Source organism: Hipposideros armiger, unplaced genomic scaffold (genome assembly GCF_001890085.2).
Source record: "Hipposideros armiger isolate ML-2016 unplaced genomic scaffold, ASM189008v1 scaffold_380, whole genome shotgun sequence".
NCBI classification, from domain to species: Eukaryota; Metazoa; Chordata; class Mammalia; order Chiroptera; family Hipposideridae; genus Hipposideros; species Hipposideros armiger.
Window position 1 is genome coordinate 1,102,041 of NW_017731730.1, and position 27,437 is coordinate 1,129,477.

General features: G+C 43.0%; 1 protein-coding gene across 11 annotated transcripts in view; it reads left to right on the forward strand.

Annotated features, from left to right (window-relative positions):
- Nucleotides 1–27,181, forward strand: part of MOBP (myelin associated oligodendrocyte basic protein) — a 41,132-nt gene extending 13,951 nt beyond the window's left edge. For 3 of the 11 annotated variants that reach the window (XM_019662776.1, XM_019662775.1, XM_019662782.1), the window contains 5 exons: nucleotides 7,150–7,359; nucleotides 7,657–8,007; nucleotides 16,162–16,298; nucleotides 24,140–24,223; nucleotides 24,343–27,180. In XM_019662776.1, coding sequence (XP_019518321.1) covers nucleotides 7,154–7,359; nucleotides 7,657–7,972 — 522 coding nt within the window. In that variant the 5' untranslated portion in view covers nucleotides 7,150–7,153 and the 3' untranslated portion in view covers nucleotides 7,973–8,007; nucleotides 16,162–16,298; nucleotides 24,140–24,223; nucleotides 24,343–27,180. Of the gene's footprint in view, nucleotides 1–4,464; nucleotides 4,530–7,149; nucleotides 7,360–7,656; nucleotides 9,188–16,161; nucleotides 16,299–17,949; nucleotides 18,840–23,611; nucleotides 23,711–24,139; nucleotides 24,224–24,342 lie in introns of those variants that run through there. The other 8 variants (XM_019662777.1, XM_019662773.1, XM_019662774.1 and 5 more) reach the window with 7 other exon arrangements.
- The last annotated feature ends 256 nt before the right edge of the window (nucleotides 27,182–27,437 follow it).

A 27,437-nucleotide genomic window follows, 5' to 3' on the forward strand; every position in this document is an offset into this window, starting at 1 on the left:
TGCTCCAGCCATTGTCCCGCTCTGGTGTCTTGAGCACATCAAGTCTCAGGGCCTTCTGTCTGGGACTGTCTCCTCTCCTACATGTGGATGGCTCCCCCGTGTCCTTTAGACCTCAAATGAAATGTTTCTTCTTCAGGAATCCTTCCCTAGCCCCTCAATCTAAGTTGATCGCACTGTTATATTCTCTCCTAGTACCCAGAAGTCTAATCACATTTCAATCAGACATCGACTACACTGTTCACGAGATGACCTATTCAAGTCCCCTTTGCTGTACCCTAAGCTCCATGATGAGTACAGGCATCTTCTTTGTCTTGTTTACCACTGGCACACATAGCAGGTACTCAACTAGTACTTGAACAAATGGCTGAGTGTTACTATTGTATTTGGCTGCATTGGCCTTCAGTACACATTTTTCTGTGTATATGTTTGACACATGTAGCCTGATGTCACTTGGCCTCCTCTGTCCATGAGGTCCATTACGGTCACTAACTGTCTCAATAGCTCCCACTAACAGTGCAGAGGGCTCTTACCAGCCTGAGATTTAGCCTGAAGATGGCTCCTGGTCTCCAGAGTACCAGTATCTCATCTATTCAAGGCAGGGTCTTAGTGTGTGGTTCTCCCCTGCTGAAGCCCCCCCAGCTCCTGTTCCAGGCCCCTGCTGAGGGTATCTGAGGGGACCTGCGAGAGCTGTGAGCCCTCCTGATGTGGTCTGCCACTGGCTTCAGCTGGGATGGCTGGCTACCTGGAGTTGATGCCATACAGTAAATAATCTAACTTTCGGCTGCCTACATTTGATATTACAGAAGTATTGGGTCGTCGGAAAAGTCATGGTGTATTTTTCTGTTTCTTGTTGCAAAAATGTGTCATGACGTTTCCGACGACCCAATATTTTCTTGTCAGTAAACTTCTTCATCAGCACCTTTTAAAATGGCTGCCTAATATTGTTGGTCTTCAAATGGCTACTTAATATTTCCCTGATTCACCAATGATAAGAATATTAATAATTAAATAAAAATAAAAGTTTTATTGCTTACATTTCATTTTTACAAAACTGTAAGGATTTCCTGCGTATCTTCTCTCCTTTAATAAACTAGCCTGATTATAAGAAACATACAATTATAAATGGTTCACTTTTTCTTTCTGGCAGTTTCTTGAAAGACCATCCCGATTCTGGGGAATATTCAGAAATTAAGTTTGGGATTTTCCTACCACTCCCCCCACCCCCGCCCCTCTGTCCCTACCAGTAAGTAAAATTGCATTTACTATTCTCATCTATATTCTTACATTATTACTGAAACTATATTTCTGTCTCTTCTCATAGCATGAAAGGTTAAAAGATATTGCTCTCAAGGGCTTTGAATTTCAGAGAATAAATATTACATTGTGAAATGGAGGCAGAGTCTAACAGAAATTCATTCAAAATTTATAAATATTTTAAGCACTTGAAGTTAATTCTTCATGCTTTGAACTAATACAGTGTTTTAAATGGTAGACATTTCATCCTGTTCTCGAAACCAATCTATAAAAATTGCAATTTCCCATTACTCACATCTTTTCTTTATAATTATCCCTAACCCTCTGAGGGCAGAGGGGGGCGGCCGTGTAGGTTTTAATGAGAGATTATCACCATGGATAGGAAGGAGCTGAGAAAAAGAAAGAAAAGGCCTAGGAAGAACATCTCCTCCTTTGCTCAAGCCTTCTCCACTTGGGGACTTTATGGGGGAATTCCACATCCTACGGAGCACAATCAAGGTTGAGCGAGAGAGGGAAAGCTACGCAGGTAGACACCCAAGTTCTCTCTGTCCTCCAGATGAAAACTCAGAATCATGGTGGGGATGTGGTAGACGCGGTAGAAATATGCAGAGGTTTGAAATTGTGTGTGTGTGTGTGTGTGTGTGTGTGTGTGTGTGTGTGTGTGGTGGAGGGGTCCTACTGACACACTTCCACAGGAATAGTGGGGACAGGCTGCAGGCCCCTGGGGGGAGAGGGGGTCTGTCCTCAGCCTCCCCTAAGAGTGAGTGCACAGCTTTGGATGGGGAGCTGTCTAGGCCAGTGGACCCCAGATGGGGCTGTTGATTCCCCATAGGAAGAGCATGGCCTGCGTGGGAACCAGAAGTTATCTGTAGTGGATGTGACGAGCTGAGAGGACAGCTGGACCAGAATAGGAGGGTTCTGAGTAGAGACCCTGATGTCCAGTGGTCAGCAGTAACATATCAGGGGGTTGACCACATGAGGCGCCCTGTGGCACAGTCCAGCAGAGGAGGACACCACCCAGACCAGCCACCCCTTCCTTCGTTGCCATGAGACTTTCAGCCTCCCCACACTCCTGTCCACCTTGAAAAGAAATGGAAGGAGGTAAAGAATAGTCCTGTGAGGGAACTGAACTTTAACTGACTGCTTAGTAGGAAGAGGGGGTTTAGGCCAGAAGTGATCAAGGCAGTATAAACTCAGAGGTTTGGTTCCTCTCTCCTTCCCCCCCTCTCCCAATATTCAGCATGGGATGGCTTGTCCTATTGCATCACCATAGAGAAATGAAAAAGTTGTGATTTTTTTTGGGGGGGGCGTACAAGTGAACTGAGTTTGAATAAATTTGAAATTTCTTGCTTTGATTGTTAACTTAGTTTTTTCTCCATATATATTAAACTCCCCATTCCTTAATCCATATAACATATTCAGAGGTCTTGGGACTGATCACGGTCTTCCTTTGGAGTTTTGATATCTGAAGCCAGAATGTTATTCTCACATATGGTTCAAGGCTTGCGTCCTATCCCTCCCACACTGAGTTTGTCATACAAGACAAAGGCAGGCCCTTGTTCATGGTTCAGAGGGACCTGAATTACACGACTTGAAGAACAGTTCTGTTTTTCAAATACTGACTGGAATCCACTCTTCACTTTGCAGAGCCTGTACCCATGTCCATGCTTGACTTTCTGTGGTTCCGTGTAGATGTGAAAGAGTACGTGGGCTGCGACATGTCAACTTAGTACTTGAATTGCATTTCCTTTCCAGAGGACTGCCCAAGGCTAAGGGCCACATGCCACTTCTATTAAATAATGACCTTGCATCCCAATTGCCTTTTAAGAGAAGATGGTAGAAGGAAAGAATGATGAATGGAAGACAATCCATTTTATGTTCCGGGTTCTCATCTCCACCTGCAGTCTTCTTAGGGATGAGTGAAGCTCTGTTTAAAGATAGCCATAACACAGGTGGTTACATAGAGATGCTAATGCCATCTCCAGAATGCATAATTAAATGTGTGTGCTGAGTAAAGCTTGCTTATTAATTTGCATGAATTGGGAAAAGGCGTAGTTGGTTCATAAAGTCTTCAAAAAAAATTTTTTTTTTTTCCTAAAGAGCAACGTTTTATAACCTTCAAGGTCAGTTAGAACGGTCCTTTCCTGTGTTGCCGTTTTTAGTGCAGAGGGCCCTGAAAACTCAAAATCATGGTGGGGATGTGGTGGACGTCCCTGAACAGACAGTGTTGCCTGAGCCAGAGCAGAGGGCCCTGAGGGGACGTGGGACTGCTTAGAGAGCATCTGAGGACAGGCAGGGACAGGCTGAGGGGCCCGGCAGCTGTTGTAAGAGACACCCTTTGTTCATTCTTTCATTTTAATCAAGCAGCTACTGAACATTTGTTCTGAATCAGGCATTGTACAAGTCTCCAAGGACAGAAAATTTAAGAAGACAATGACACAGTAAGGATAATGCTAAAGATTCCAGATGCTGTCCTAGAATTATGTCCAGCATACAAGGTCAGGGCACAAAAGAGCGAGGAGTGACCATTTCTCCTCGGGGGAAGGGAAGGCTCTGGAAAATTTCCCAAAGAAGTGACTTGACTTTGGGCTTAGCTCCAAGGTGGTGGAGGCGTGTGCTGTGTAATTGTTGGATGGGAAGGTAGCAAGGGTAAGGACCCTCAGGGGATGAGGTCCAAAGGCTTGAAATAGTCCTACCTCTTAGGGGCCAGGAACAGCTGGACTGCGATAGATGCCCTCACCAGAGGAGGAGGGTCCCTTCTTGAGTAAACACCTTATTATTTAAGAAAAGTCATCTTCCCCATGGACTTTTGCCTACATCTCATTGGCCGGAATGTGGTCACAGGGGGAGTTGTATATATTTAACTGGGTGTATCACGCTGCCAAACAAAATCAAGGTTTGTTATTGAAGAAAGGGAGTGGGTTGTCAGCTAGTCATATTGACTGCTATGACTTTGCTATTTATTATCATTATTATTATTATTATTATTATTATTATCATTATTTGATCTTGGAGAGTTCACTTCTTCAGGCCTCTACTCTAAAATGGGGACAGTAGAGATGACCTGGAAGGGTTATTTTGGGAATTAGAAATAATAGACATAAAGCACCTGGAACATAGTAGGTGTACAATAAATAGTGGGGGAAGGTTCTTGTTCCCCTCCCTTGGGTACCTGTCTACTTCCTTTTCCTTCTTTCCTCTCCTCTTTAGTTTTAGAGGATATCGAAACATCTGGAAAGCCTGGAGAAGATTATATTCTATAGCTTCAAATTCAGGTACTTTTCTCTTCGTCCTGACAGATAGTTCATAATTATCTTTGCTCTGTGATGAGGTGGTATCTTTTGTGAAAACATCATGTAGTGTTTATGATGATTTGTTTTTAGCCTCTAAAGTAAAGATGTAACTAATGCTTGAATTAAATGTCATCAGAGATAGATCTGAGACATAAAGAGTATGTCTGAAGAATTCAATGGAATTAGGTCATTTGAATGAATTCTTAGTAAAAGGGAAATGGGATTTATTAAGCAAGTACTTCAGGTCCAGTGCTAGATTCCTTATTTACTTCACTTTATTTAATACTAGCCACAGCCCTCTGAGGTAAGTATTGTTATTATTTGTTATTATCCTCTGTTATGGACTGAATGTTTGTGTCTTCCCCAAATTCACATGTTGACATCTAATCCTCAATATGATGGTATTTGGAGGTGGGCCTTTGGGAGGTGTTCAGGTCGTGAGAACAGAGATCTGATGGATGGAATTAGTGCCCTTACAGAAGAGACCCCAGGGAGCTCCCTCACTCACTTTACTGGTCTATGAACCAGGAACGGACCCCACACCAGATACCAAATCTGCTGGCGCCCTGATCTTGGACTTCCCAGCCTCCAGGACTCTGAGAAACACATTTCTGTTGTGTATAAGCTGCTCAACTTGTGGCATTTTGTGGCACCTCAAACTGATGAAGAAATCCTCTTTTAGATGAGGAAACTGAGTGTATTCATTTGGAATTGTATCTGATTGCTTGTAGCTGAAATAATAGTGGTGTAAATAAGGTGGACATTTGATTGTGTCTCATGTTAAAGGTGCTCAGTGTTCAAGGGTCAATCAAGGCTTAGAACAGTGGCTCCACAGCGATCCACGATTCGGGCTCCTCCAGGCTTTGTGCTCAACCAGGAGGCCTCACCTACAAGGTTGAGCCATGGTCAAGATGGCTGTTGTGCCCAAGAATAGATTGCTAGACCATAGTTTGTGCATATTTTTATCTTCATTAGATAACTCCATATTGTTTCTAAAAATACACAATCCTTCCCAGCACATGAGGAACATGTAAAAATATTGACGATGTAATAGTCCATAAAGCAAATCTCAACAAATATCAGAATCGTGATCATACAGACTATTTTCTGATGAGAATGCACTAGAATTAGAAGCCAATGGAACAGTAAGGACTCCATATATCTGGAAATTTTACAACAGATTTTTAAAAATAACTGATGAATTGAAGAAGAATTCATCCATATTTAAAATAAAGTGAAAATGAATTATGTCAATAGTTGTGGTATGCAGCTAAAGTTGTATTTAATGGAAAAGTTAGAATCATAAATGTACATGTGAGAAGCATTTGACTCAAGAATAGAGAAAAAGAACAAGAATATAAACTTAAAAAAATTGAAGAAAAGAAATAACAAACGCATACAGATATTAATGAACTAGAAAAAAGAGCAAAGGCAAGCAAGAAAACCAAGAGCTTGTTTTTGAAAAGAATAATAAAGTAAATATCTTATGGCAAGATTAAGCAGGAAAAATGAGAGAAGATGCAAATACATAAACTATAAAGGGAGCTGTAACTATAAATTTATTACAGATTTTAAAAACCATAAGAGAATACTATAAATAACATGTCTATATGTATACAACTTTCAAAACAATGATTTTCTAAGTATAAATTTGAACAGTTTATAAGGTATGGTCCTACCTTTTATTAAGTATACATTTACATGTAAATATACTAAAAATATTCAAATATTTTATAAGTGGTTAAGTATGGGATAAGAATTTAGAAATGTTTATTATTTTTTATTCATCCAAGTTTTCTAATTTTCAACAGTGAATGTAGATTTTAGTAAAACTAAGGACCAGTGGGGGAAGAACAAAGGGTCCCACTCCCTGCAGGACCCTCTCCAAGTTTACATTCTAGGCCCCCACTGTGGACCTTTTTACTCTGACAGAGAGGTCCTGGCTGCCACACTGTGTGCCGTCTTTAAATTCCATTCTCTACCTTTCCTTTTTCAGTGAGCTGTTTCCCCGACATCCAGTCTTTTTTACCCTAGGACATAGAGCTCTGCATCTGTGCACCCTTATCCCATCCCTGGCCCATCTCCAGTTCCCCAAAGTCCACTCTGGACCAGGTCAAAGGACATGGGATACTGGAGTCACACAGACATGGAATCAAATCCCCTGTCTGCCTCTCACTGGCTTTATGAACTGGGTTATCTTCCTTAGCTTCTGTCATCTTTAGTTTGTTGGTGATAATGCCATTTCATAAAAATGAGGTGAAGTATTATATATAAAGCAACCGCCATACACTAGGTGCTTTAGTAATGTTTGGTTTTGTAATAATTTTTTCTATCCTAAATGGATCACTGAACATAAGGGAAAAAAAGAGTCCATTTCCAGAAAACATTACAAAACACACAAAATTTAATAAGCCCTTCATTTTGCTCTTTTTCATACAGTTGGGCAGGATATTGATATGCCAGACTTTTGTTAAGTAGGACAACCCTGAACGTTAATTTGGACTCTGAGAGCAGCAGAGAGTGTGTTTCTTGAGTAGAAAGCTCCCTCATGTGACATGCTATTTTATGTCTCCCTGCCTCTCCCTGCACGGATGATGTCCAGTGAGATGAGTCAGAAAACGAGTAAGGAGGGCCCCAGACTCTCCAAGAACCAGAGGTTTTCCGAGCACTTCAGCATACATTGCTGTCCGCCATTCACCTTCCTCAATTCCAAACGCGAGATTGTGGACCGGAAATACAGCATCTGTAAGAGTGGCTGCTTCTACCAGAAGAAGGAAGAGGACTGGATCTGTTGCGCCTGCCAGAAGACCAGGTAAGGGGTCTGCACTGACCACGCAGCACCTGGGCTGGGCGCCGGCCTGTCGTCGCTCAGCTCCAAGCCCCGCCCTTCCTGTCTACTCCGCTCTGTGATGCTGGGGCTGGGGTTCTGCAAGCTTCTCTTCCCCCCAACCCCCTGACAGCTGGCTCCCTGTTAGGTTCTGCCATTGCAAGGTACTAGAGGGAGACTGGACGGTGGGAGGGGGAGCAGGGCCTGCCTTCCTGTTTGTCAGCAGCCCTTAAGCAGCAGAGAGCCTCGACTCCAGCTTCCAGCTTCTTTTGGCCCTCTCAGACCCAGCCGCCGTGCAACGTCCCCTCAGAGGCCCAAGCACCAGCCAGCTGCACCCCCCGCGGTGGTCAGAGCACCAGCCAAGCCACGGTCCCCTCCGAGGAGGTCTGAGCCACGGTCCCCTCCCAGGAGGTCTGAGCCACGGTCTCCTCCGAGGTCTGAGCGTCAGCCACGCCCCCGCCCTGAGGTCCGACCACCACCAGCCAAGCAGCGCCCCCCTCAGAAGTCCAAGCCGCCGGCGCCGCAGCGCAGCAGCCCCCAAAGAGGGCCAGGCACCAGCCGTGGGGGGTCCCCCATCAAAGCTTCTAGGTTCTGGTAACACCATCTCTTCCCTTTTGTTCCCCCAGCTCTAAGGTTAGTAGCTGCTTCCTGTGTTTGCTAACACCTGGGTTATCTCAATGGCCCCCTCAAACCCGTGTCATCAGTTCCCTGCATTAAATCCCCTTTGTTTAAAATACCTAGTGTGGCTTCTGTTTTCCTTACAGAGGCCATTGCTACATGCTTCTGATGGCAGTATCCGTCATTTTCTTTGCCTAGTGGGACCAGAAGTTATTAATTTACCAATGCATAGTATCAACCACGGTAACAGATTGAGTCAATGAGGACCTTGATTCCTGTGCCTCAGAGAAAGGCGGGAGGGTCGCTCTAAGGAATATCTGTGTAGGTGTGAACGGGGAGGGTCAGCCACTTTGCCCACCCATCCTGCCAACACACTTCACCGGCGCTCATCTCACTTATTCAGTCATCCAATAAACTGGATCGCATACCTACAGAGTTCCATACACCGTGCTGGAGGGAGGAATATGGCAGTGAAGAGGCCGGGTTGTTTGTCATTCACCAGGACCAAACAAGAGAATAGCTGCTCATAGTGTAGGGTGTAAATGCCCTGATATTATCACAATCCGTGTGTACATTGGGCTGCGGGAGCCTGGAGCAGGGCTCTGCTCACAGGGGCTTCACAGAGGTTAGGCCCCTCTATGAATGAGGAATGAGTAATGGGATGAGGAATGAGTAAAAGGAGGTGGATCCGTGTAGAGAGAAAAGTGAGTCAGATTTTCATCTGCTCCATCTTAGGCAGGTCAGCTTTTTTTTTTTTTAATAGACTTAATTTTTTAGAGCAGTTTTAGGTTCACAGCAAAATTGAGCAGAAGGTACAGAGATTTCCCATGTACTCCCTGCCCACACACATGGCAGGCCAACATTTTAGTCCTGTTAATATTTGGAAATGAATCTGCTTTATAAGTTAACCGTGGGTGTTAATTGTATTTGTATAGATTCTCACATCTACTCTGATCCCCACCCAGCCCCTGCCTTGCACAGTACTGCGTGTGCAGGTCACATGATGCTTACAGATTTAGTAGGCAGGAGAATCAACCGGGGAGCATGTTAAAGGTGACCCCAGAGAATCTAATTCCTTGAGTCACTGGTGAGCTCTGGATTTTCAACAAGCAATCTCCCCTCCCCCAGCATAGTGGCCTGGACCACAGTACACAGACCACACTTTGAGAAGCAATGATCTACATCAGTGGTTCTCAACCTTCCTAATGCTGCGACCCCTTAATACAGTTCCTCATGTTGTGGTGACCCCCAACCATAAAATTATTTTCATTGCTACTCTATAACTGTAATTTTGCTACTGTTATGAATCGTAATGTAAATATCTTTTTGTTTTCCAATGGTCTTAGGCGACCCCTGTGAAAGGGTCGTTCGACCCCCAAAGGGGTCGCGACCCACAGGTTGAGAACCGCTGATCTACATCATCTGTGAATCAATGATCCACATAATCTGTGATGTGTAGTAAAGAAATGTGGAAGGTGACACATTTATGGTTCCCAAAGTGAAAGCATTAAAGAGAACAAGATCAGGCGGTTAATTTCTGAAGGAAAGAACAGGCTACTAGTCATGAAATCAAGGCCTCCTAAGGGGCCTGAGTAAAAGGGGCCTAGGACAGGTAAGTTTGGATATATTGAAGTGGTTAGGAAATGGGCAGAGGAAATTAATTGTATAAGAGGCATGTCACCTATGGCGGTGGCTTCAAGCCATCATCTAAAGTGAGTTGTGTGATGGCTTTGGTAGATGGAGTTCACGTAGGACATGGAAAGGAGATGGGAGACAATGAAAGCAAACTTCATGGGAGTCACAGACTTATATAGATTCAGCCTTGCTGGTTTTATTCACCTAAACTCAAGAGATATTCTAGTGTTGGTGTATTTTGACTCCCTCAGTTAACTGTTCTCAGTGGCTATCAGAGGAGGCACCATGACATGCTGTCATTGCCTCCTCAATCATTGTCCCTTACCTGGGACCCAGGGACCTGATGGCCTCCATTCATAATGTCCCACAACATCACAATGCACCATCTAAGCCATTCCTAAGACGCTCATTTTTCCTTCTCACATCCCCAGATGTCCTAAGGTAATGCATTGGAGCCATCACTCCACCATGTTGTTTATTCCTTCTATTGATACTGGTTGACACTCCTAAATCAGAGAGTGAGGGGAAAGTTAACGGGGAAAAAAAAAATCACTCCTAAGCAGAGCTACTAAATTGCACTTGAAGAAAGGGTCACAAGGTTTTCTGAAACAGCCTTGCTTTCTAAAATGGTGCCATTCCTGAGGTCTGACCTTTAGAGGTCAAACAATTTGGACAAACGCCTTTTGAGTCTTTAGTAACTCTCTTGGATGGATTACTCAAAATCCAGAGAATATTTAAATTTTAGGACCCAATTTATGACTCCCTGCGTCCAGATTGAACATGGCAGTGTTCTCATATTTGATGTGAGGAAATCCTGGCATCTCCCTCTTAGTTTCTTCTGCTCTCAGTTCTTCATGACTATCTTGTACCAAATCGAGCCCTGCTTACCAGAAGCCTGGAGGACCAATCCATGTCCACAGGTATTTTCAGGTCTATTCATGAAGACCATGGGCACAGCACTGCACCAGGTTCTGGGCAATCAAGGGAAGTGAGGCCCACCCTGGGGCCAGCTGCTCCCTTGGGGTTTACGAGTGGCCCATCCCTCGGTGATGCTGCTGTCCCTCCAGGAACCACCCTGAACTCGACTGCCTCCACCCTCAGCCGATCCCTCTTCTCCAGTCTCTTGTCTCATGTCAGCAGATGGTAAAATCAAAGCTGAGGAAAGGTAACTGATTGTCAGAAGGTACAGGTTCTAAGTGGCCTCAGGTTCTCCACGGTATTTGGTCTTTAGGAGGCAAAGAATGCTCTAGTTTTGAGTCTCCAACTGAAGCAAGCCAGGTTTGGTGTTTTATGGACCACCCACCATCCGGGCGAGGCATGGCTGCACCTTGCTTTCTGAGGCTTAGGACAAACGCACAAACCGAATGCCTACATGCTGGTTACACTGGTAAATGGAGCAGAAACTCCCCTTTCCCTTGTAACTACAGACGATTCATGTTTGTATCTTGTTTTGGGTTTGTTTGGAAAGGATGATGCACTGTAAACACTTACGTGCCTGACAAGCTAGCATTTACTGCAGAAAAGCACTGACCAGGAGCAATTAGTACGAGGGGTTGGAGAATATGGGCTGACAGAACCGGGTATCGGGCCAGCTGCTAAGGTCAGGCTGTTAGGCAGAGGTAGGCTGCCTGCTTTTTGGCTATGCGTACCCCAACTTTCCCCAGACATTTTCTATGACATGGCTTGTCTTCCTTTTGTCCTTCCTGATGCCAAGAGGTACACTCTCCATTTTCTCCTTCCTGAAAGTTATGGACATTCTCTCTTTGTGCAAGGTTGGGTAAACGAGCCCTCTGTTTCTTCAGGCAACAAACCCTGACTTTATAGTCATGTCTTAGAAAGACCTTCTTTCTTACATATTGGTGGGATAATTCCATCCAGGCATATAGTATGCTTAATTTTATCTCAATGGTTATGCCCTGGCAATCAATTTTGGTCTCATCAGCCAAACAAAATCAGATATTACCCCATCATTTTCCAGGTAACAGCGGAGTTAGGAAAGGGGCCTGAGCACTGTGTTCTCTTGCCCTGCCTGCCTCTCAGGTTGCATTATTGCGTTTGTGAGTTTGGGTCACTGAACTCTTGAGTCTTGCTCTACCTAAGTCATAAATTCTTTCCCATTCAGGAGCAGGCCTTTGCCTGCATGGTGGTCCCTACAGCACAATGCCTGCAGAGCAGGTGCTTACGCAGCGGTCTGGGTTAGCCAGAGAGGCCTCCAGTCCTATGAGCTGTGTGTGTTTTCTCAGCCTAATAGCTCCTCCCTGGACACATGTCCTTAATCTAGACCACATAGTTAAGCAGTCTCTCTCTTTAATAGCCTGCATCCCACTGTCGCCCATCCTCCTGCTAGCCTCATTTCACAAATCCCTGATTCTAGAACAAGCTGATGACTCACCTGCTGAGCTCCATCGTGGATGCTGGGCGTGGCTAGGAAAGGCTTTGTAGCCTGAAAGGTTGGTGTCACCACAGATGGATGAGCCCCAGCCCCTCTCCAGACTAGCCTGCCTCCACCAGCCCCTCACATTCATCGGGATATACATCTGTCTTTAAATCCTTCCCCTCAGGTTCAGAGGACAAGGCATTTTTTTCTGGTCAGGTCAACCCCTTCCTCCACCACTCACACATGTGATTTTCCTCGCTCCACCTGTCTCTTCCAGGGTCTTGCACGTACATGTATGTGAGATACAAATCATCCCCTCCCCCCAAACATATCCCACATATATGAAGTTTATTACGATATAAGTTGCCTGCAGTAAAATTCAGCCTTTTCAGCAAATAGTTCTACACACATAACCATCACCACAATCAAGATACAGAATAATTTCATCACCCCCAAAATATCCCCTCCTACTTCTTTGTGGTCAACAGCCAAACCCCTGAAAAACACTGACCTGTTTCCTGTCCCCAGTTTTGTCTTATCCAGAGTGTCATATGAATGAAATCATACAGTATGTACCCTTTGAGTATGGCTTCTTTCACTTAGCATAATGCATTTGAGATTGAACCATGTTGTAGCGTGAATACGTAGTTCTTTCATTTTTATGGCTGAGTAGTATTCCTTTGTATCGAAGTACCTATCACATTTTTCCATTTGCCAGTTGAAGAATATTTAGGATGTTACCAGTTTTGGGTGATTATGAATAAAGCTGCTATAAACAGTCAAGTGAGCACAAGTTTTCTTTTGAGTAAATAACTAGGATTAGTATTGTTGGGACATACGGTAGGTGTGTGTATTTAATGGTTTTCCCAAGTGGGGGTATCATTTTGTTCTCTGTCTGGCCATGTGGGATGCTCTGCATTCTTGCTGGCACTTGGTATTGTCAGCTTTTACAATTTTATCCATCCTAATGGGTGTGTAGTAGTATCTCATTGTAGTTTTAATTTTGCATTTTCCTAATGACTAATGATGTTGAGAATCTTTTAATGAACTTGTATATCATTCATTAAAGACATTTATTGGTGAAGTGTGTGCTGAATCTTTTGTCCATTTTAAAAATTGAGTAATTTTCTTATTACTATGTTTTGAGATCTTTAAATATATATATAAACACACGTCCTTTACCAAATATATGTTTTGCAAATGTTGTCTCCTAGTCTGTGACTTGCTTTCTCATTTTATTAAGAGTCTTACGTTGAACCAAAGTTTCAAATTTTGACAAAGTTCAATTTATCATTTTTTTCTTTTATGGGTTATGTTTTTTGTACTGTACTGTAAGAATTCTCTGCCAAGGTCACAAAGACTTTTCTCCCTATGTTTTCTCCTAGAAATTTAAAATTTTAGGTTTTACATATACATTATTATGCATTTTGAGTTAATTTTTTCTAAATGGTGTGAGGTATGAATTGAAGTTCAATATTTTTTGTATATGTATTTTCAATTGTCCCAGCACCATTTGTTGAAAAGGTTTTCCATTAAATTACTTTTGCAATTTTGTTGAAATTCTGTTGATCATAACATGTGAGTTACTTTCTATTCTGTTCCGTTAATTTATATCTTTCCTTTCACCAATATAACACTTGATTACTGTAGCCTTATAGTAAATATTAAAATCAATTAGTGTGAGTTCTCCAACATTGTTTTTCATTTTTGAAATTGTTTCAGATATTCTAGTTTCTCTATTTTTCCATGTAAATTTTAGTGTCAGTGTGCCAAGTTCTACACTAGATCCTGGTAGAATTTTGAATGGGATTGTGTTGTGTTTATAGGTCAATTTGGGGAGAATTGTAACATGATTGAATCCACTAACATGGTATATATCTCTCCATTCATTTAGGTCTTTTTTGCTTTGCAGTTTTCAGTGTACAGATCCTGCACATATTTTGTTTGCGTGATATCTAAATACTGTATACTTTTAGGGGCTAATAAAATAGTACATTTTTTAATTTCAGTTTTTAATGGTTCATTGCTAGTATATAAAAACAATTGACTTTTGTATATTGATCATGTGATCTTGCTAAACTCACATATTCTACCTTTTTTTAATTGGTAGACTCTGGCATTTTATACATTGACAATCATGTTGTCTGTGAATAGAGACAATTTTACTTTTTAAATTTTCAATCTGTGTGCTTAGTTTTTGCATATGGTTTAAATTGCTATTTCACTGAGAACATATGCTTCTCAGAGAGATATTTTAACAAGATTATGTCCTTGACAAATTGGCTTTCTGGGTCACTCAAAGGGGTTAGAGCCCAACCAGATAAGAGCAGATGGCCACCCCTTCCCTGGGCTCAGTTTGTGCCTCCACTGCTGCGTTTTGGACACCCTCGTGTCCATCTCCCATGCTGGAGTGGGCACACGTCAGGAGTAGGCACTCTCTGTGACACTCATATCCCCAGGGCCTGACTCAGGGCTTGACCCATGTTATTGACTAAGTGAGACTTATAAATACACCTAGTCTGGCACAGTGCAAAGGGTAAGGGCTGTGGCATCAGGTCTGAGTCTGAGCTCTTCTGAGAGTCCAAGTTGCTTATTCTCTCAAAACCACATTTTTTCCTCCCTCATCTGTAAAATGACATCACCTATCTCATTATTTGTCATTAGAAAGTGCTTAGTTTAGCGCCTTCTAGCGCGAGGTAAGTGGATATCATTAGAACTGTCACTTCATGGGTACATTGTGTCATTGAGTCCTAACTACTAGCAGATCCTCCTCAACTTAGTGGCTTCCACTTGTTGAAATGGGATTCAAGGGCTTTGAATTCCACTGATTGCCACCCCCAGGCCATCAATGTGGTCGCCAATGCCAGTGAGGTGCCCAATAGACAATTAGATGCTTATATTATCTAAGATGCCATAGTGGTTGATTGCAGGGGTACCTGAACAGGGTGATGTCCAGGATCTGTGGGCTTCCATGACACTGTCAGCATCCAGGGTTTTATAGTCGGCAGGATCTATGTGGAGTTCTTATAGGAACAGACTGTCTCATGTTGGGAGGTTATGGAGGCAACCCCAAAATGTAAAGATTCCCTCCCACATTTCAAGGGATGTGTTCCAATCTTCCAGGCTACCACTCACTCTGCAAATTTCAGTAAATTATTTCTTCATTTATTTATTTGTCCTGGTAGCTTCAATCCTGCCTGAAGGGCACCAGCATTGTTAGCTTGATATATAATTTGGGGTTTTGGAAAATGCTATTGTTAATACCTGGATATGAATATGAATTTTATTTCTAAATTTTTAAAGCCCTCAAATCATGGGAAAAGCTGTGATTCCCATAAGTTAAGTCTTTAGTGTCAAAGTATGGCACATTCCTCATGCATGCATCTTTGTGTTCTTTTGTTTTTCTTGTTTGTTTTTTAAATTGAGAACTTGGATGATGTTCCGAAACTATTTGACATAGCCTCATTTTGAAGGTGGTCGCATCAAGTTCTGTTGTATAAAATAAATTGCAGTTAATATAATATAATCTCTCAGTTGGAGAATAAGCTTGCAAGTAATGCTTGTCTGGGCCACATTTTCATAATATCGTTCCTGGGTTTTGTTTATTTCCTTCTTGAACACAATGTGTTCCACATCAAAATAGGAACATGTCTATGATAATTGTCACCCCAATAAACTTTAATATAAACCATAAGAAATTATGGGATCTAAAAAAAAGGAACATGTCAATATGTCAATATGGTTACAATTTCATAATGTGAGTGCATATACCTATGTGTGTATGTGTGTACATTCACGTCCTCATGTCCATGGGCAGTAAAACTAGTTGCTTCTAGGACTGGGCTGGCACTTTGATTTCCTTTGTGTCTTTCTGTTTCAAAATTACCTGCGATGACTAAAGACAAAAGCAATAAAAATAGAAGGACTTTTAAAGGATATCATTCCCAGGCTCAGGCCAGGAAAAAAATATTATATTATTTTGGCCAGCTTCTGCCAGGGTTGAGAAATTAAAGAGAGGGATTCTAAGGCTGGATTTCCCAGAAGAATAATGAACTCAAAGCTAGTCTATAAATTCACAATGACATTAACTGAGCATGGAGAGTGTATCACTCACCAGTGTATCACTGTGGTTTTTTATGTTTCTCTCTGTAAATCAGATTGAAAAGGAGGAGCAAGCCGACCCCAAGAAAGAAGTGACCAAAGAGGACTTTCAAGTGAATGGATGGCCTCAGCTCATGGACTCACTGCTTCCTGACCCTCCTGCCCATGCTCAAGCCGGGCAGCCTGCCTGGAGGTGAGAGCTGCCTCTCTGTGTTACGGTCCAGTTGGTGGGTCCCACCAGCACCCTTCGGCCTCCAGAATCAGTGTGTAGTTCTGGTCTCACCTGCAGTCCTTTCTCCCCCAGGGTATGCACAGACCCCAGGGTCTTTGGATCAGGATGGCTCAAGTGCCAGCCCATATATTGCCCTCCAACCTCAACTCCTTTCTGTCCCTGGCATCCTGTTCCCAATCCTTGACCCTGTTTAGATCCTTGAATGCAGACAGTCCTCTATTTGCGTTTCTCTCGCCCCTCCGCACCCCCCACGTGCTATCTGGTTTCCATTTGGCCTCCCTAATCAGTTGCCAGTGCTAGCCCACCGTCAGAGGCACAACTGCCTCTGGAGAAGATCCAGATTCTTTTCTGAGGAAGATATTTGGCTAGCAAATAATGCAGAGATGCGAAGAAATTCCCAGGGAGGGTCTGACTTTTCTAAATCTACATGTCAGATGCAGACAAAGTGCTGTGTCAGAAGCCGAGAGAAAAGGCACGGAGGAGCAGCTGCCCCCCATTCACTCCCCAGGCGCCCATCTCCAGCCTCCACAGGGGTTTGTGTCTCCTCCTTGCCCCCACCTGGCAGAGAGCAAATACTCAAAGGCACTGCTTTTGAGCTTGTCCGGCCCATCAGGAAGGTCGCAACTCCAGAATGCATTACTTTGTGAACTGTGTAGCTTTGGGCAGGTTATCAACTGCAATCATGACGCCCCACCGCCATTCCCTCTCCTGAGGGGTCCTGGAAGACGGGCCCTCCATGAGGCAGGAGATACTGCCCTCCCACCTCTTTCCCTTTGCTACATGGACAGATGCCCCAAGGGCACTTGCACAGACTCAGAAGGGGTGCTCAGCTTCTGTTTTCAGGCCACAGTGCCCCAATTCCTGGACAGGGTTGAAACCTGGTCCCTCTGTGCTCTCTGTAGCTGGGCCCCTTCACATTCCTGTCTGATACCATAGTGGGATCAGGAAAAACAGGAGAGGAGCTTGGCCTGGCCAGGGGTGGGGGAGGGGTGTGGGTGGGTGGGGTGATAATTAAGATAATTAAGTGGGAGAGGGGTGAGTTAGGGGAGATTAAGCAGTCCAAGACTCCCTTCCCTGTGTAGGAGGCCATTCAAGGCTGTGTGAGGGTCTGAACCCAATTATAATGAAGCAGGGTTGGGGGTTGGCTTCCCACCTCATCTCTGTTTTATTCCCAGTCTCTTAGGAAGGACTTTGGTCTCCAGTATGAGCTCTCAGTCAGGGCCATAGGAACTAACCCCACCCTCCTGGTTCCACCACATCTACACACACCTACACACCTACACACACCTACACACACACACACCTACACGCACGCACACACACCTACACACACACCTACACACACACACATACCCCTACACACCACACACACACACCTACACGCGCGCACACACACACGCACACACATCTACACACACACACCTACACACACACACACACCCGCTGCAGGGAGGAAGTTTGCCCACAGGTTAAATGGAGGCTCCTCAGCTCATCCTGTGGATTGGTGTGTGTGTGTGTGTGTGTGTGTGTGTGTGTGTGTGTGTGTGTGTGTGTGTGTGTTGGGGAACTTGGCTTTGGGAGAAAAACTTTGGGCTCTCATTTTCTCTCCCAGGCACAAATACTGGAGAGCCTCTCCAAGTCCCATGTTGGTTCCATGCCCCCTGAGGACCCTGACCACTGAAGTTGAGGACAAGAGAACAGTGCACTCTAACACACTCCTTCTGGGGCCTGCCTTTGGCTTTGGGCTCCATTGTGTGCCCAGCAAGAGCCTTAGAGGACCCTCTCTTGGCCATTTTCCCTCAGCTCAGAGCTGGGGGATGGAGGGAGAGGGGTTGGAGTGGATCCAGTGGGGTTCATTCCAGAAGCCACCCCAGCTTGTTTTAGGCTCAAGCCTGGCTGATTTGTTTGTTGACTCTTAAAGTTGGAATTAAAGGGCGAAAGATGCAGGCAATAGACACTTCCCCCACTTCTCCCCACCTCCTGCAACCCTTTCCTACTTAGGAGATCCATGGAGGGGAGGTGAAGCCAGGACCCAGACCGTAACAGTATAAGGTTCTTCCAGGCTTGGCTCACTTTGCTTATGACCCAGAAGCCCTTTCCCTACCCGGAAGACCACACTTTCTTGCCTTCTTTCTGTTCCTCCTTTTGTATGTATAAACAAGATGTTGTCATAGCTACTCAGTGCGTGTGCCCATCTTGGGGCTCTGTTGTTGCTGATTCTGTCTTTGATGCTCTGGCCTAATATCTTTGCACTGTTGCGTTCAACTTAAATATCACCTCAGAGCCACTTCCCTTGGAAACAGAGTGGTTTCCATAGTTACTCTCTAGTCCATTACTCGAGTTTGTCTTCATGGCACTTATCACCCTCTGGAATGATCTTGTTTATTGCTTGGCTCCCCTCCCGCTCCTAATGTAAACTCCAGGATTGTCAACACCTGGTTCCTGTTACATCCTCAGCTCCCAGCACTAGTAAGAACTCAATAAATGCTTGTTGATTGAATGGATGTTTGTTGTTTTTTTATAGGAATAATTTTTCAAAAGTTTAGATGCTTTTGAGGAGTCAAAGGTGTCTATGGTATTTAGCAATAGGAAATTCGGTGACCTTGTAGGAGACCCTCTGCATGGGACAAATGGGAGGTGAGGATCAGGAGTTCATGAAGGTAGATGCAACCCCTCAACGAAGCTTGATCATGAAGGTTAGAAGACAGAAAAGAGCTGGAGTTTTCCATGAACTCAGGAGACACTTTTGAGCGTGGTGAACGCTACTGGGAAGAAGGAGGAGGAGATAACTGATGAAGTCAAGAACTGAAGATGCGGGAGGGGGCATAGATGAGGGGATCAGGCGTGGATCAGGGGTCCCTTTTCATTGGAAAAAGAAGGAAAGGACAGTATAGACTCTGGTGGGTTTGCAGGGTCCGTGGTAGGAGCTTGAGTCAATTCCTACCTGTGGCTTTGATTTTCTCTTGAAGTGGGAGATGAAGTGGCTTGTTTACAAAGGCGGGTACTGGGGTTGGGGTCAGAGAGATGAGAACAGTGGAAAGGATTATAAAGAAATCACTTCATCCCAGTTCTTTGTAATCTTCTTAAAAAAACCCTTCTCCGGATGAATGGAATTGAATTGAATTGAGTTAATTAACTGACAATTCAAAGCAATATTTTGCCACTAAGTTGTGGCCTACAATTTCATATTTAGATGTAAATCCCAGATCTAAACTTGAGACCCATATAGTCTCGGAGGGAAGATGAAAGAGTTGGATAAAGAAAGGCAAAGTCTAACCTTCCCAAGGAATAAAGCATCACAAGGAAGCTTTCACTATACGAAGTTGCAAAATTTCTGACAGCTCACAGAGAGATGGGGTTGTGCTGTGAGATGGTCCTTTGTTGAATGTCATCTGGGCTGCTGTTCTAACATCAGAGGAATGTGGGAACTCATGCCTGGAAGGGTCCTAGGAGGGCTTCTTGTCTGACTTCACAGCACATGTCTCAGTCCCATTAATAACACCATTAACAGGTACTTATTATGTCTGCTTAAATGAAATGAAGTGTTCTTAATGAACAGCGATGATTCTGTTGATCCAACAGTAGGGTGTACAGTTGTGATTTGGAGAGGTTTTGCATACTCACTCTTTTTATTTGTACTACAGGACATACTTGCAGGAATGTTGGTTAAGGATAGTGATAAAAATAGCTTCTTTTTACTGAGCATCAACTATGGATCTATCCTATCCTACAGGGTGTTTTGCGTTTGTACATGGGAGAGGTTGGTCATGGCCCCCAGGACCACTGAAACCATGACCTTGACCTTATTGCCATCAGACTGCAACCTAGAAGTTTCCAATCTGAGCTTAGTAGAGCCCAAAGGTAGTTGGAGATGCCACCTTAGGAGATGAGCGGAGATGAAGTCACCAGGGATCCTGGCCACAGCTCCGCATCATCTAAGGCAGTTTTTAGGATCTATGCCAACTTCTAATTTTATGTAGGTAAAGGTTTCCGCTGGTATAAAAGAGTCTGACGATCTCCACTTTTCATGACTGAAAGCAAATATTGATGGAATAGTTACGTTAGTGATTATTTAAATGATTTAGTGAATTGAAGAGTGTACTGTCTGGCATTACATCATAGGTGTGGGTTTAGCTGACTGGAATTTTGGTGACTGCTTATTTCTTCTTATGCGACAGTTCACCTACCATCAAGTTGAAGGCTTTGACTTTCAACAGCTGGCTAGGTTTATTCAAAGTACAATGAGCAAAAGCACAAATTAGTAAACAGTCTTCATAATTATACCTATACTTTTACTTTTGAACAGATTTAGGTAAAACTATTACATTCAACATGGTACTAAAATTTATTTCTTTTGCATATGCTACATTAACTGTATAAACGACGTTAATAATGCATAAAGTAGGCTTGAGGAGAGTGGAGAAAATGGGAGGCTACAGCTAAAGTGGTGGCCTTACTTCAGAGCAAATCAAATATCTGTCAGATTTGAATGCTTTGGCTCAAAAGATCTCTTATATAACTAAATTCTAAAAAAATGTTAAATCTAGTTACCAAAGTGATATTCACATTGGATTTTGAAGACCATGAACTGTCCCAGGAGTCCATTCATAACCTGTGGCTGGAAGCCTGTGGGACCCAGTGGTATCTGGAGAGGCTTGTGGGCTCCTTTCTGGAACCCAAAGTCTGTAAGTATTTTGTAGAGAGAAAGGTATATAATCTCAAGTAATTAGGGTCCAGAAAGAAGATACTCTCTTATGGCAAGAGGATCTAAATTTCTACAGGTTCATTTAGTCAGGAGATGTAAGTTCACCAGGAAGAATGGGTGGGAAAGAGTGTCTGGGTCCATTTTTGGGAAGGTGGTTAATGGTGGTGGAAGTCCTTTCTGTGATGGGTTAATGACAGATATTCCTGATAAAGACAGAATGTTATTTGCATCACCTTTAGCCAAACCAGCCCTCACTGCAATAAGTAAGGGCTTCTTGGGCCATTCTTTGTTAATGAAGCCACACTAGGGCCAATATTAGAGGTAGATATTTTATCAGATATTGAAAATAGTGCCTTGGCCCACGTGGTGGTCCATGAACAGCCTCGTGTTGACCTCCAGGAAAATCTATGTGACTAAGGATGAAATAGAGCTATCCCTAATGTGTCCACTGTCAAGGACGGTTGGGTAGTCTGTCATCAGAGGGTGTGGGACCCAAAAGACATTCTGGCAACTGCTCAGCAATTAAATCCTGTTTGCATGCAGATCAGGGGATAAAGTTTTTCCTGACACCTCATATGTCCCTCTACCTAGGGGCAAGTCCATTCACAACAAATTCATTTCTAGGCATGCCTCTTCCATATCAAGACAATGGTCCAGTGGGGAACACAGAGCCTCAGCCGTCACCAGGAGTGCCCCATGTGAGCCCGCCTCTTCCAGGACCTCTTATTGATGGGCGTTATTTAGTAGATCTCCCTGGAGTTTGTTTTATTTCTGAGATCTCTGAAGTAAACCAGTCTTTGAGTTTGCGACCTGCAATTTCTCTCAGGAAGCAGCATCTCTCTTCTCTAGAGGAAGACATTGTGATGCACCAAAAAGAAAAAAGCCTGGTGTCCTGGGGATTTTTTTTCTCCACATGGTGATCCAGCAGATTTTTACATAATCTGTTTTCACTATAATTCACCCTCCATTTCTTACATTCTCTATGAACATCCTCCCTTTGCAGCTGACAGCTTCTTGTCCTTTTTTTAAAAAAGATTTTATTGGAGAATTGGGGGAGGGGAACAGTGTTGGGGAATTGGGGAAGGGGACCAGCCAAGTTGTTATTCTTCAATCTTCGTTGTGGAGGGCGCCAGTCGCCATCTGGCTTCTGGTCGGCAGCTCATGGCCTCTAAGCTCAAGGCGCAGAGTTCAGTCTTAGTTACTGGTGGGAATAGCCACCATCCTATGCGGGAGGCAAACCAGCAGCTTTGTTGTTAAGAGCGCACGCCCTATCCACTGAGCCATCTGGGTGGCAGCTCAGCCCAAGGTGCTGAGTTCAGTCTTAGTTGCGGGTGGGTGTAGCCCACCATCGAACAGACAATCTTGTTGTTACACCAGCTGAGCCATCCTGCCACCTGTTGGCAGTTCAGTGACAGCTCAGCTTGGGTGCAGCGTCACTGGCCCATGTGGGAATTAAACCGGTGGCCCTGTTGCTCAGAGCTCATGCTCTTAAACCAACTCTTAACAAACTGAGCCACTCTGCCGCCCCCCGCTTCTGGTCTTTTTCTTCTGGCTTAGAAGCTTTCCGAGTCAGGTCCTTTAACAGAGTCTTAGTTTTCTGCTGTTGGGGATCATTAAAGATCTCTACTTCCAGCTGCAAGATTTTGCATTTGTTTTCAACCAGAGCTTGGGCTGGAAGCAGTAAAAAAAAAAGAATCATTTTCCAACTTTTTTCTTTCAGCGGATATCTTGCTGACACCTCATTATTTGGCTTGGCATGTAAATGATGTCTGTTTTCTTCAATTCTTGATACCACCTGACCGGGTGGTTTTGGTACCACCTGACTTCCCTCACTTTTCATCTTCTTACTGTGGTAATCTGTCAACTAACTTTTTAGTTTTAAAACAACCCTGTCCATGTCTTTCCTAAGATTTTCTTCTCCTCTGATGCAAAGATTCAAAATCAAGTGGTTTCAGCTACATAACATTTATTCAGAATGTCAACTTCATTATTTTTCTAAGCCATAGCTTCTGAGGTTTGAGATATTTTTTGGCTTGCTCAGTGATCTCAGTAGGTAGGGCTGGGCAGGCAGGAACGCTACGGGCAGAAGGATAACCACACCCTTCTCTCCACGTCAGGCTCCAGTGCACCCTCCAACTGCCACTCTTCTTTTGGCTTCTGTCTTCCTTCCATCTCTTTCCCTCACTCATCTGTTTTTCTACAACGTAATTTCACAAAAGACTTTGGCTTTTAGAATTCTGGCAGAGCTACTAACAATCTTTCTATATTTTTATTGTTCTGGGATTCACACTGTCTTCACCGCTTTCTTCAGATCTTGTTCCCAGGTGTTAATTGAGATTCTGCCCAAACCAGCATCACTTTGACTCATGCGGGTCCCCACTGTCAGGTGACCAAGAATGGCCCCTCATAGGGCTGCTGACCCCCAGCCAGATACATCCTGACTTCAAGTCTCTCAAATCCCGGTTTTCTTCACTTCCCCAGATGACCTGGTGCCAAGGTGCCATCATGTCTTGTAGACGATGGTTACATTATTGCTGAATCTACCTCCTTAACTTGTTTTCACCTACAGTTTTAATTTGCTGTTACTTGCATCGTCTCAAATCTCCAAAAGTCCTCAGCGAAATGCTTGAACCCAGCTTCTCACGTGCTACCTTCCTTTTCTTCTGGTGTAAGTTTCCCTTTGGTGAGCTCTTGGGATCCTAATTAGAGGATATCTGCAGTCCAAAGGAAGAGCTGGAAGCATTTAGCACCAAAGGTTTTATTTCTTCCCTGAAAAGCTTCCTCTCTGAACTCTCAGAGGCAAGGGGCCAAAACAAAGAAGATGCATTTCCAAAACATGGAGACAGCAAGGCTGAGAGTGTCCAGAGCTCTTTCGGTCTTTCTTCATGTGCCTACTCTTGCCAATCATGTGACTGGAGGGAATGAGGTTCTAGGATTTGCCCAGCTTCAGAGACCTACCCACCCACCCCTTTGGTCAAGGAACAGTATATATTTCTGTAGAAGGTGGGGAGACCAGTCAAGAATGCACAGATCCAAGCACTGAGAGAACAATATAGAATTCTACTTTGATAGGTTGTTTTTTTTATCACCCCAACAGCATTTTGAAGATATCATCTTATTTTCTTCTGACCTCTATAATTGCCATTGGGAAATCTGCTGTCATTCTACTTGTCCCTCCATTGTAAGTAAATTATATTTTCCTTTTGGTTGTTTTTAAGTTTTTTTGTCTTTGTCTTTGGTGTTCTGAAGTTTCACTACAATGTCACTAAATATGGACTTATTTTTATTTATTTTGCTCAGGATTCAAGTTTCGTCAATATGAAGATATATATCTTACTTCAGGGGTGTGCAAAAAAAAATATTGCATAACTATTACAATGGTCAAAAGCTAAAAATTATCAAGTGTTGGCCAAGGATGTGGGGAAAATTCTCATACACTCCTGATGAAATGTATAAATTACTATAATACCTTTGGGGTGAAATCTGGGGATACTAGCAAAGCAGGATGCTGTATAACCTATGACCAAGCAATTATGACTTTAGGCACCCATATTAGAGAAAAATTGCATTCATAGAAAAATGAAATACATATAAATCTATTCAGTGAAGCATGGTTTGCTATTGGAAAAAAGAAGAGAAAGCCATAGAAAGAAATTAATAAAAATGTCTACCAATAAGAGAATTAATGAATCAATAATGGTACATTCATAAATAAAATCTTAAACAGCAGTAAAAAACAAGTGAATCAGATATACCTACATGAGGAAGGTAAATTTGGAAAAACAAAATGAGGAATATGAAAAGCAAATAGTAGATGTTAAATGCAATATGATGCTCTATGCATAAATTTGAACAACCCACAATACTATAATTGCCAAATAAGCAGAAACCATAAGATTTCACACTTTCTGTATAATGCAATGGTATAAAAAAATGACAACAAAATAAAAGACTATCCAAGAAACATCTAGCCACTTGGAAATCAAAAAGAAGATTAGAAATAATTCCTGGTTTGAAGAAATAACAGAAATTAAAAGCTATATAGAAATGGTCAACAAAATTAGGCAGGCACACATGTTTTTGGAGAGATAAGTGAGAGACTAGTGATAAGCGTGGGGTCTTTCCAAGGTTACAAGTCTTAGAAAACAAAAACACTTGTTCTGAGTCCATTTTGGATCTGGATTGTACTGTGGCTCCTGCAGGTTTCTGACATAGAGGAAAAAGGGAAGACTTCAAATACCCTCTCCCTCCCAACCTTCCTTTAGTAACAGGTAGGAAAACACAGCAGAAGATCATAGAATGTTGCAGAATGTAGAGGGATGTAAAATGGGCAGAATTAGGTGGAGGAAAACTCAGAGTAAAAGAGACAGAGGGCATCGGGAGCAGTCTTGGGCTGGCAGCCAGGGTGGCCAAGCACAGGCAGATGCCTGCATCTCCCAACAAGGCATGGCTGTGTCCTTGAGTGAACACAGCCAGTCCCAGCCAAGTTTAAGGGGCAAATACAAATATGGAGGCAATGCCAGAGAGCAGGGAGGAAGAGTGGTAGACTTAGATGAGCTATAGCTCAGAATATCAACCCCCTGGAAAGAGGACTCAGGACAAGGACTGTCCCAAGGCAGCTGGAGGGCGAGGCCTGAGTGTCCTGGCTGCCTCACTTGGGAAGGCCATCACTCTCTGGTGAAGTGGCAATAAAAAGGCAGGAGCATTCGACTACACAGAGCCTTCAGGTAGAAATGTTTCTCCTGCCTAAATTCAGGTGCTAAGTGAACAAGATAAGAACCTCTACTATAAACAGTTTCCAACGTTGAGTTTTCTGAGGCCATTACGTTCCTGGGAATAACACCAGAGGTACCATGACAGACTACTAGAAAGAACAAATGAGAGGGCCAGCCCCACTAGACCCAGTAAGGAAACTTAATATTTCTTCTGTGCATTTCAGATTTGGGCAAAGCCAGACCACATACTCAGAGCTTACTAGACTCTATCCTCCTTGTTATCCAGAAGACACACAGTTACTATAGAGTGCAAAATTGGGGAAAAGAGAGCACAGTGTGTATTAATGCATGTAAAACATCGGATGTTAGCACAGAAATGTTAATAACTAGAAATTACTGAATTCTCTATGTTTGCCTGTTGTGGGAATAAAACCCTCTGGAGATGGATCAAAAATATCTGGAAATTACTTGAAACTGGTGGATAACTGAATGTAATGTGCCTTGGATATTATAACTATACTCTACCATAATCTAATTGCACTTTTTGTTGGTTCTGGGGACCATTACACAGTGAATATTGCAGAAATTATATAAAGCTCCAAAAGCTATTCGATATAAACTTCTTGAGTGGGAATTCTCAACCATAATGTTTAGCCTATTACTCTGATAATTCTGGATGCTATTTGATTTTATGTTCTGAAATTTTGACTGGTTTTGGGAAAACTGTAAATGCTTAACAACCGGTTCTCTGGGTGAAAAGTTCTGATTTATGGTGTTCGCCAATTTCCATAGTGTAAATACTTCCAATATGGCCAACTGCAAGCTACGAAAGTAATGTCACTGAATGCGGAATTAGGAAGCAATATGCACAGTTCACCCTTGAGTTGGTACCGACCACCATCTGTACCCCATAGGCCTCTGTGAAACTACAGATTTTTACTAAAAATTCTGTTCCATAAGTATACAAAGGCACCAGGAAAGAAAAAATACGAAGGGAAAATAAAATAAATTCAAATCGGGGAGCGCAAATGGAGCTCAGATTTTTTTTGAGACTTTCAGAAGTGGTATTTGTCTATAATCTACATTTTCTTATTTTCTGTTATTAAGCAAACAAGCTGTCTATCACACTGAGCGCTTTGAACTCTTAATTTCCTTGGTGTTTCACTAGAAGGAGACGAGGGTTTCTTTCCTTTCAGATATTGGTGCTAAGGAGATGCTGACCACAAAACTCAGCAGGACTTGCACTGTAAGCCAGTTTCAGAATGGCTGAACTGAGGGTCAAGAAAGAAGACAAGATATGGAGCCTGCTGAATTTGGGGGAGGCAACCCTGAAATTTAGAGCTGTGGTTTGGTATGATGATATATATATATCATTTAAAAATTAACATTAATGAAAACAAGAAAAATAAATTATTCAAAAACTGAAAAAAATGGATTCATAAACTCTTCTATTAAAGTCAAGAAAAACTTGTTAAAATAGAGGTGAAGTGGAAATATCAATAAGAATGCATGTACATTTTTAAAGGAGAATATATCTGTTCTGTTCCTATTGTGATTTATACTATTGGATATTTTTGCTGCCATCCTGCCAAATTCTAGTCAAAATGTGGAACAAGCTTATTTGTAGAGCTAGTGCCTGTGGCTTCTAAAGCTATTTTCCAAATGAAAGGAACAAATACC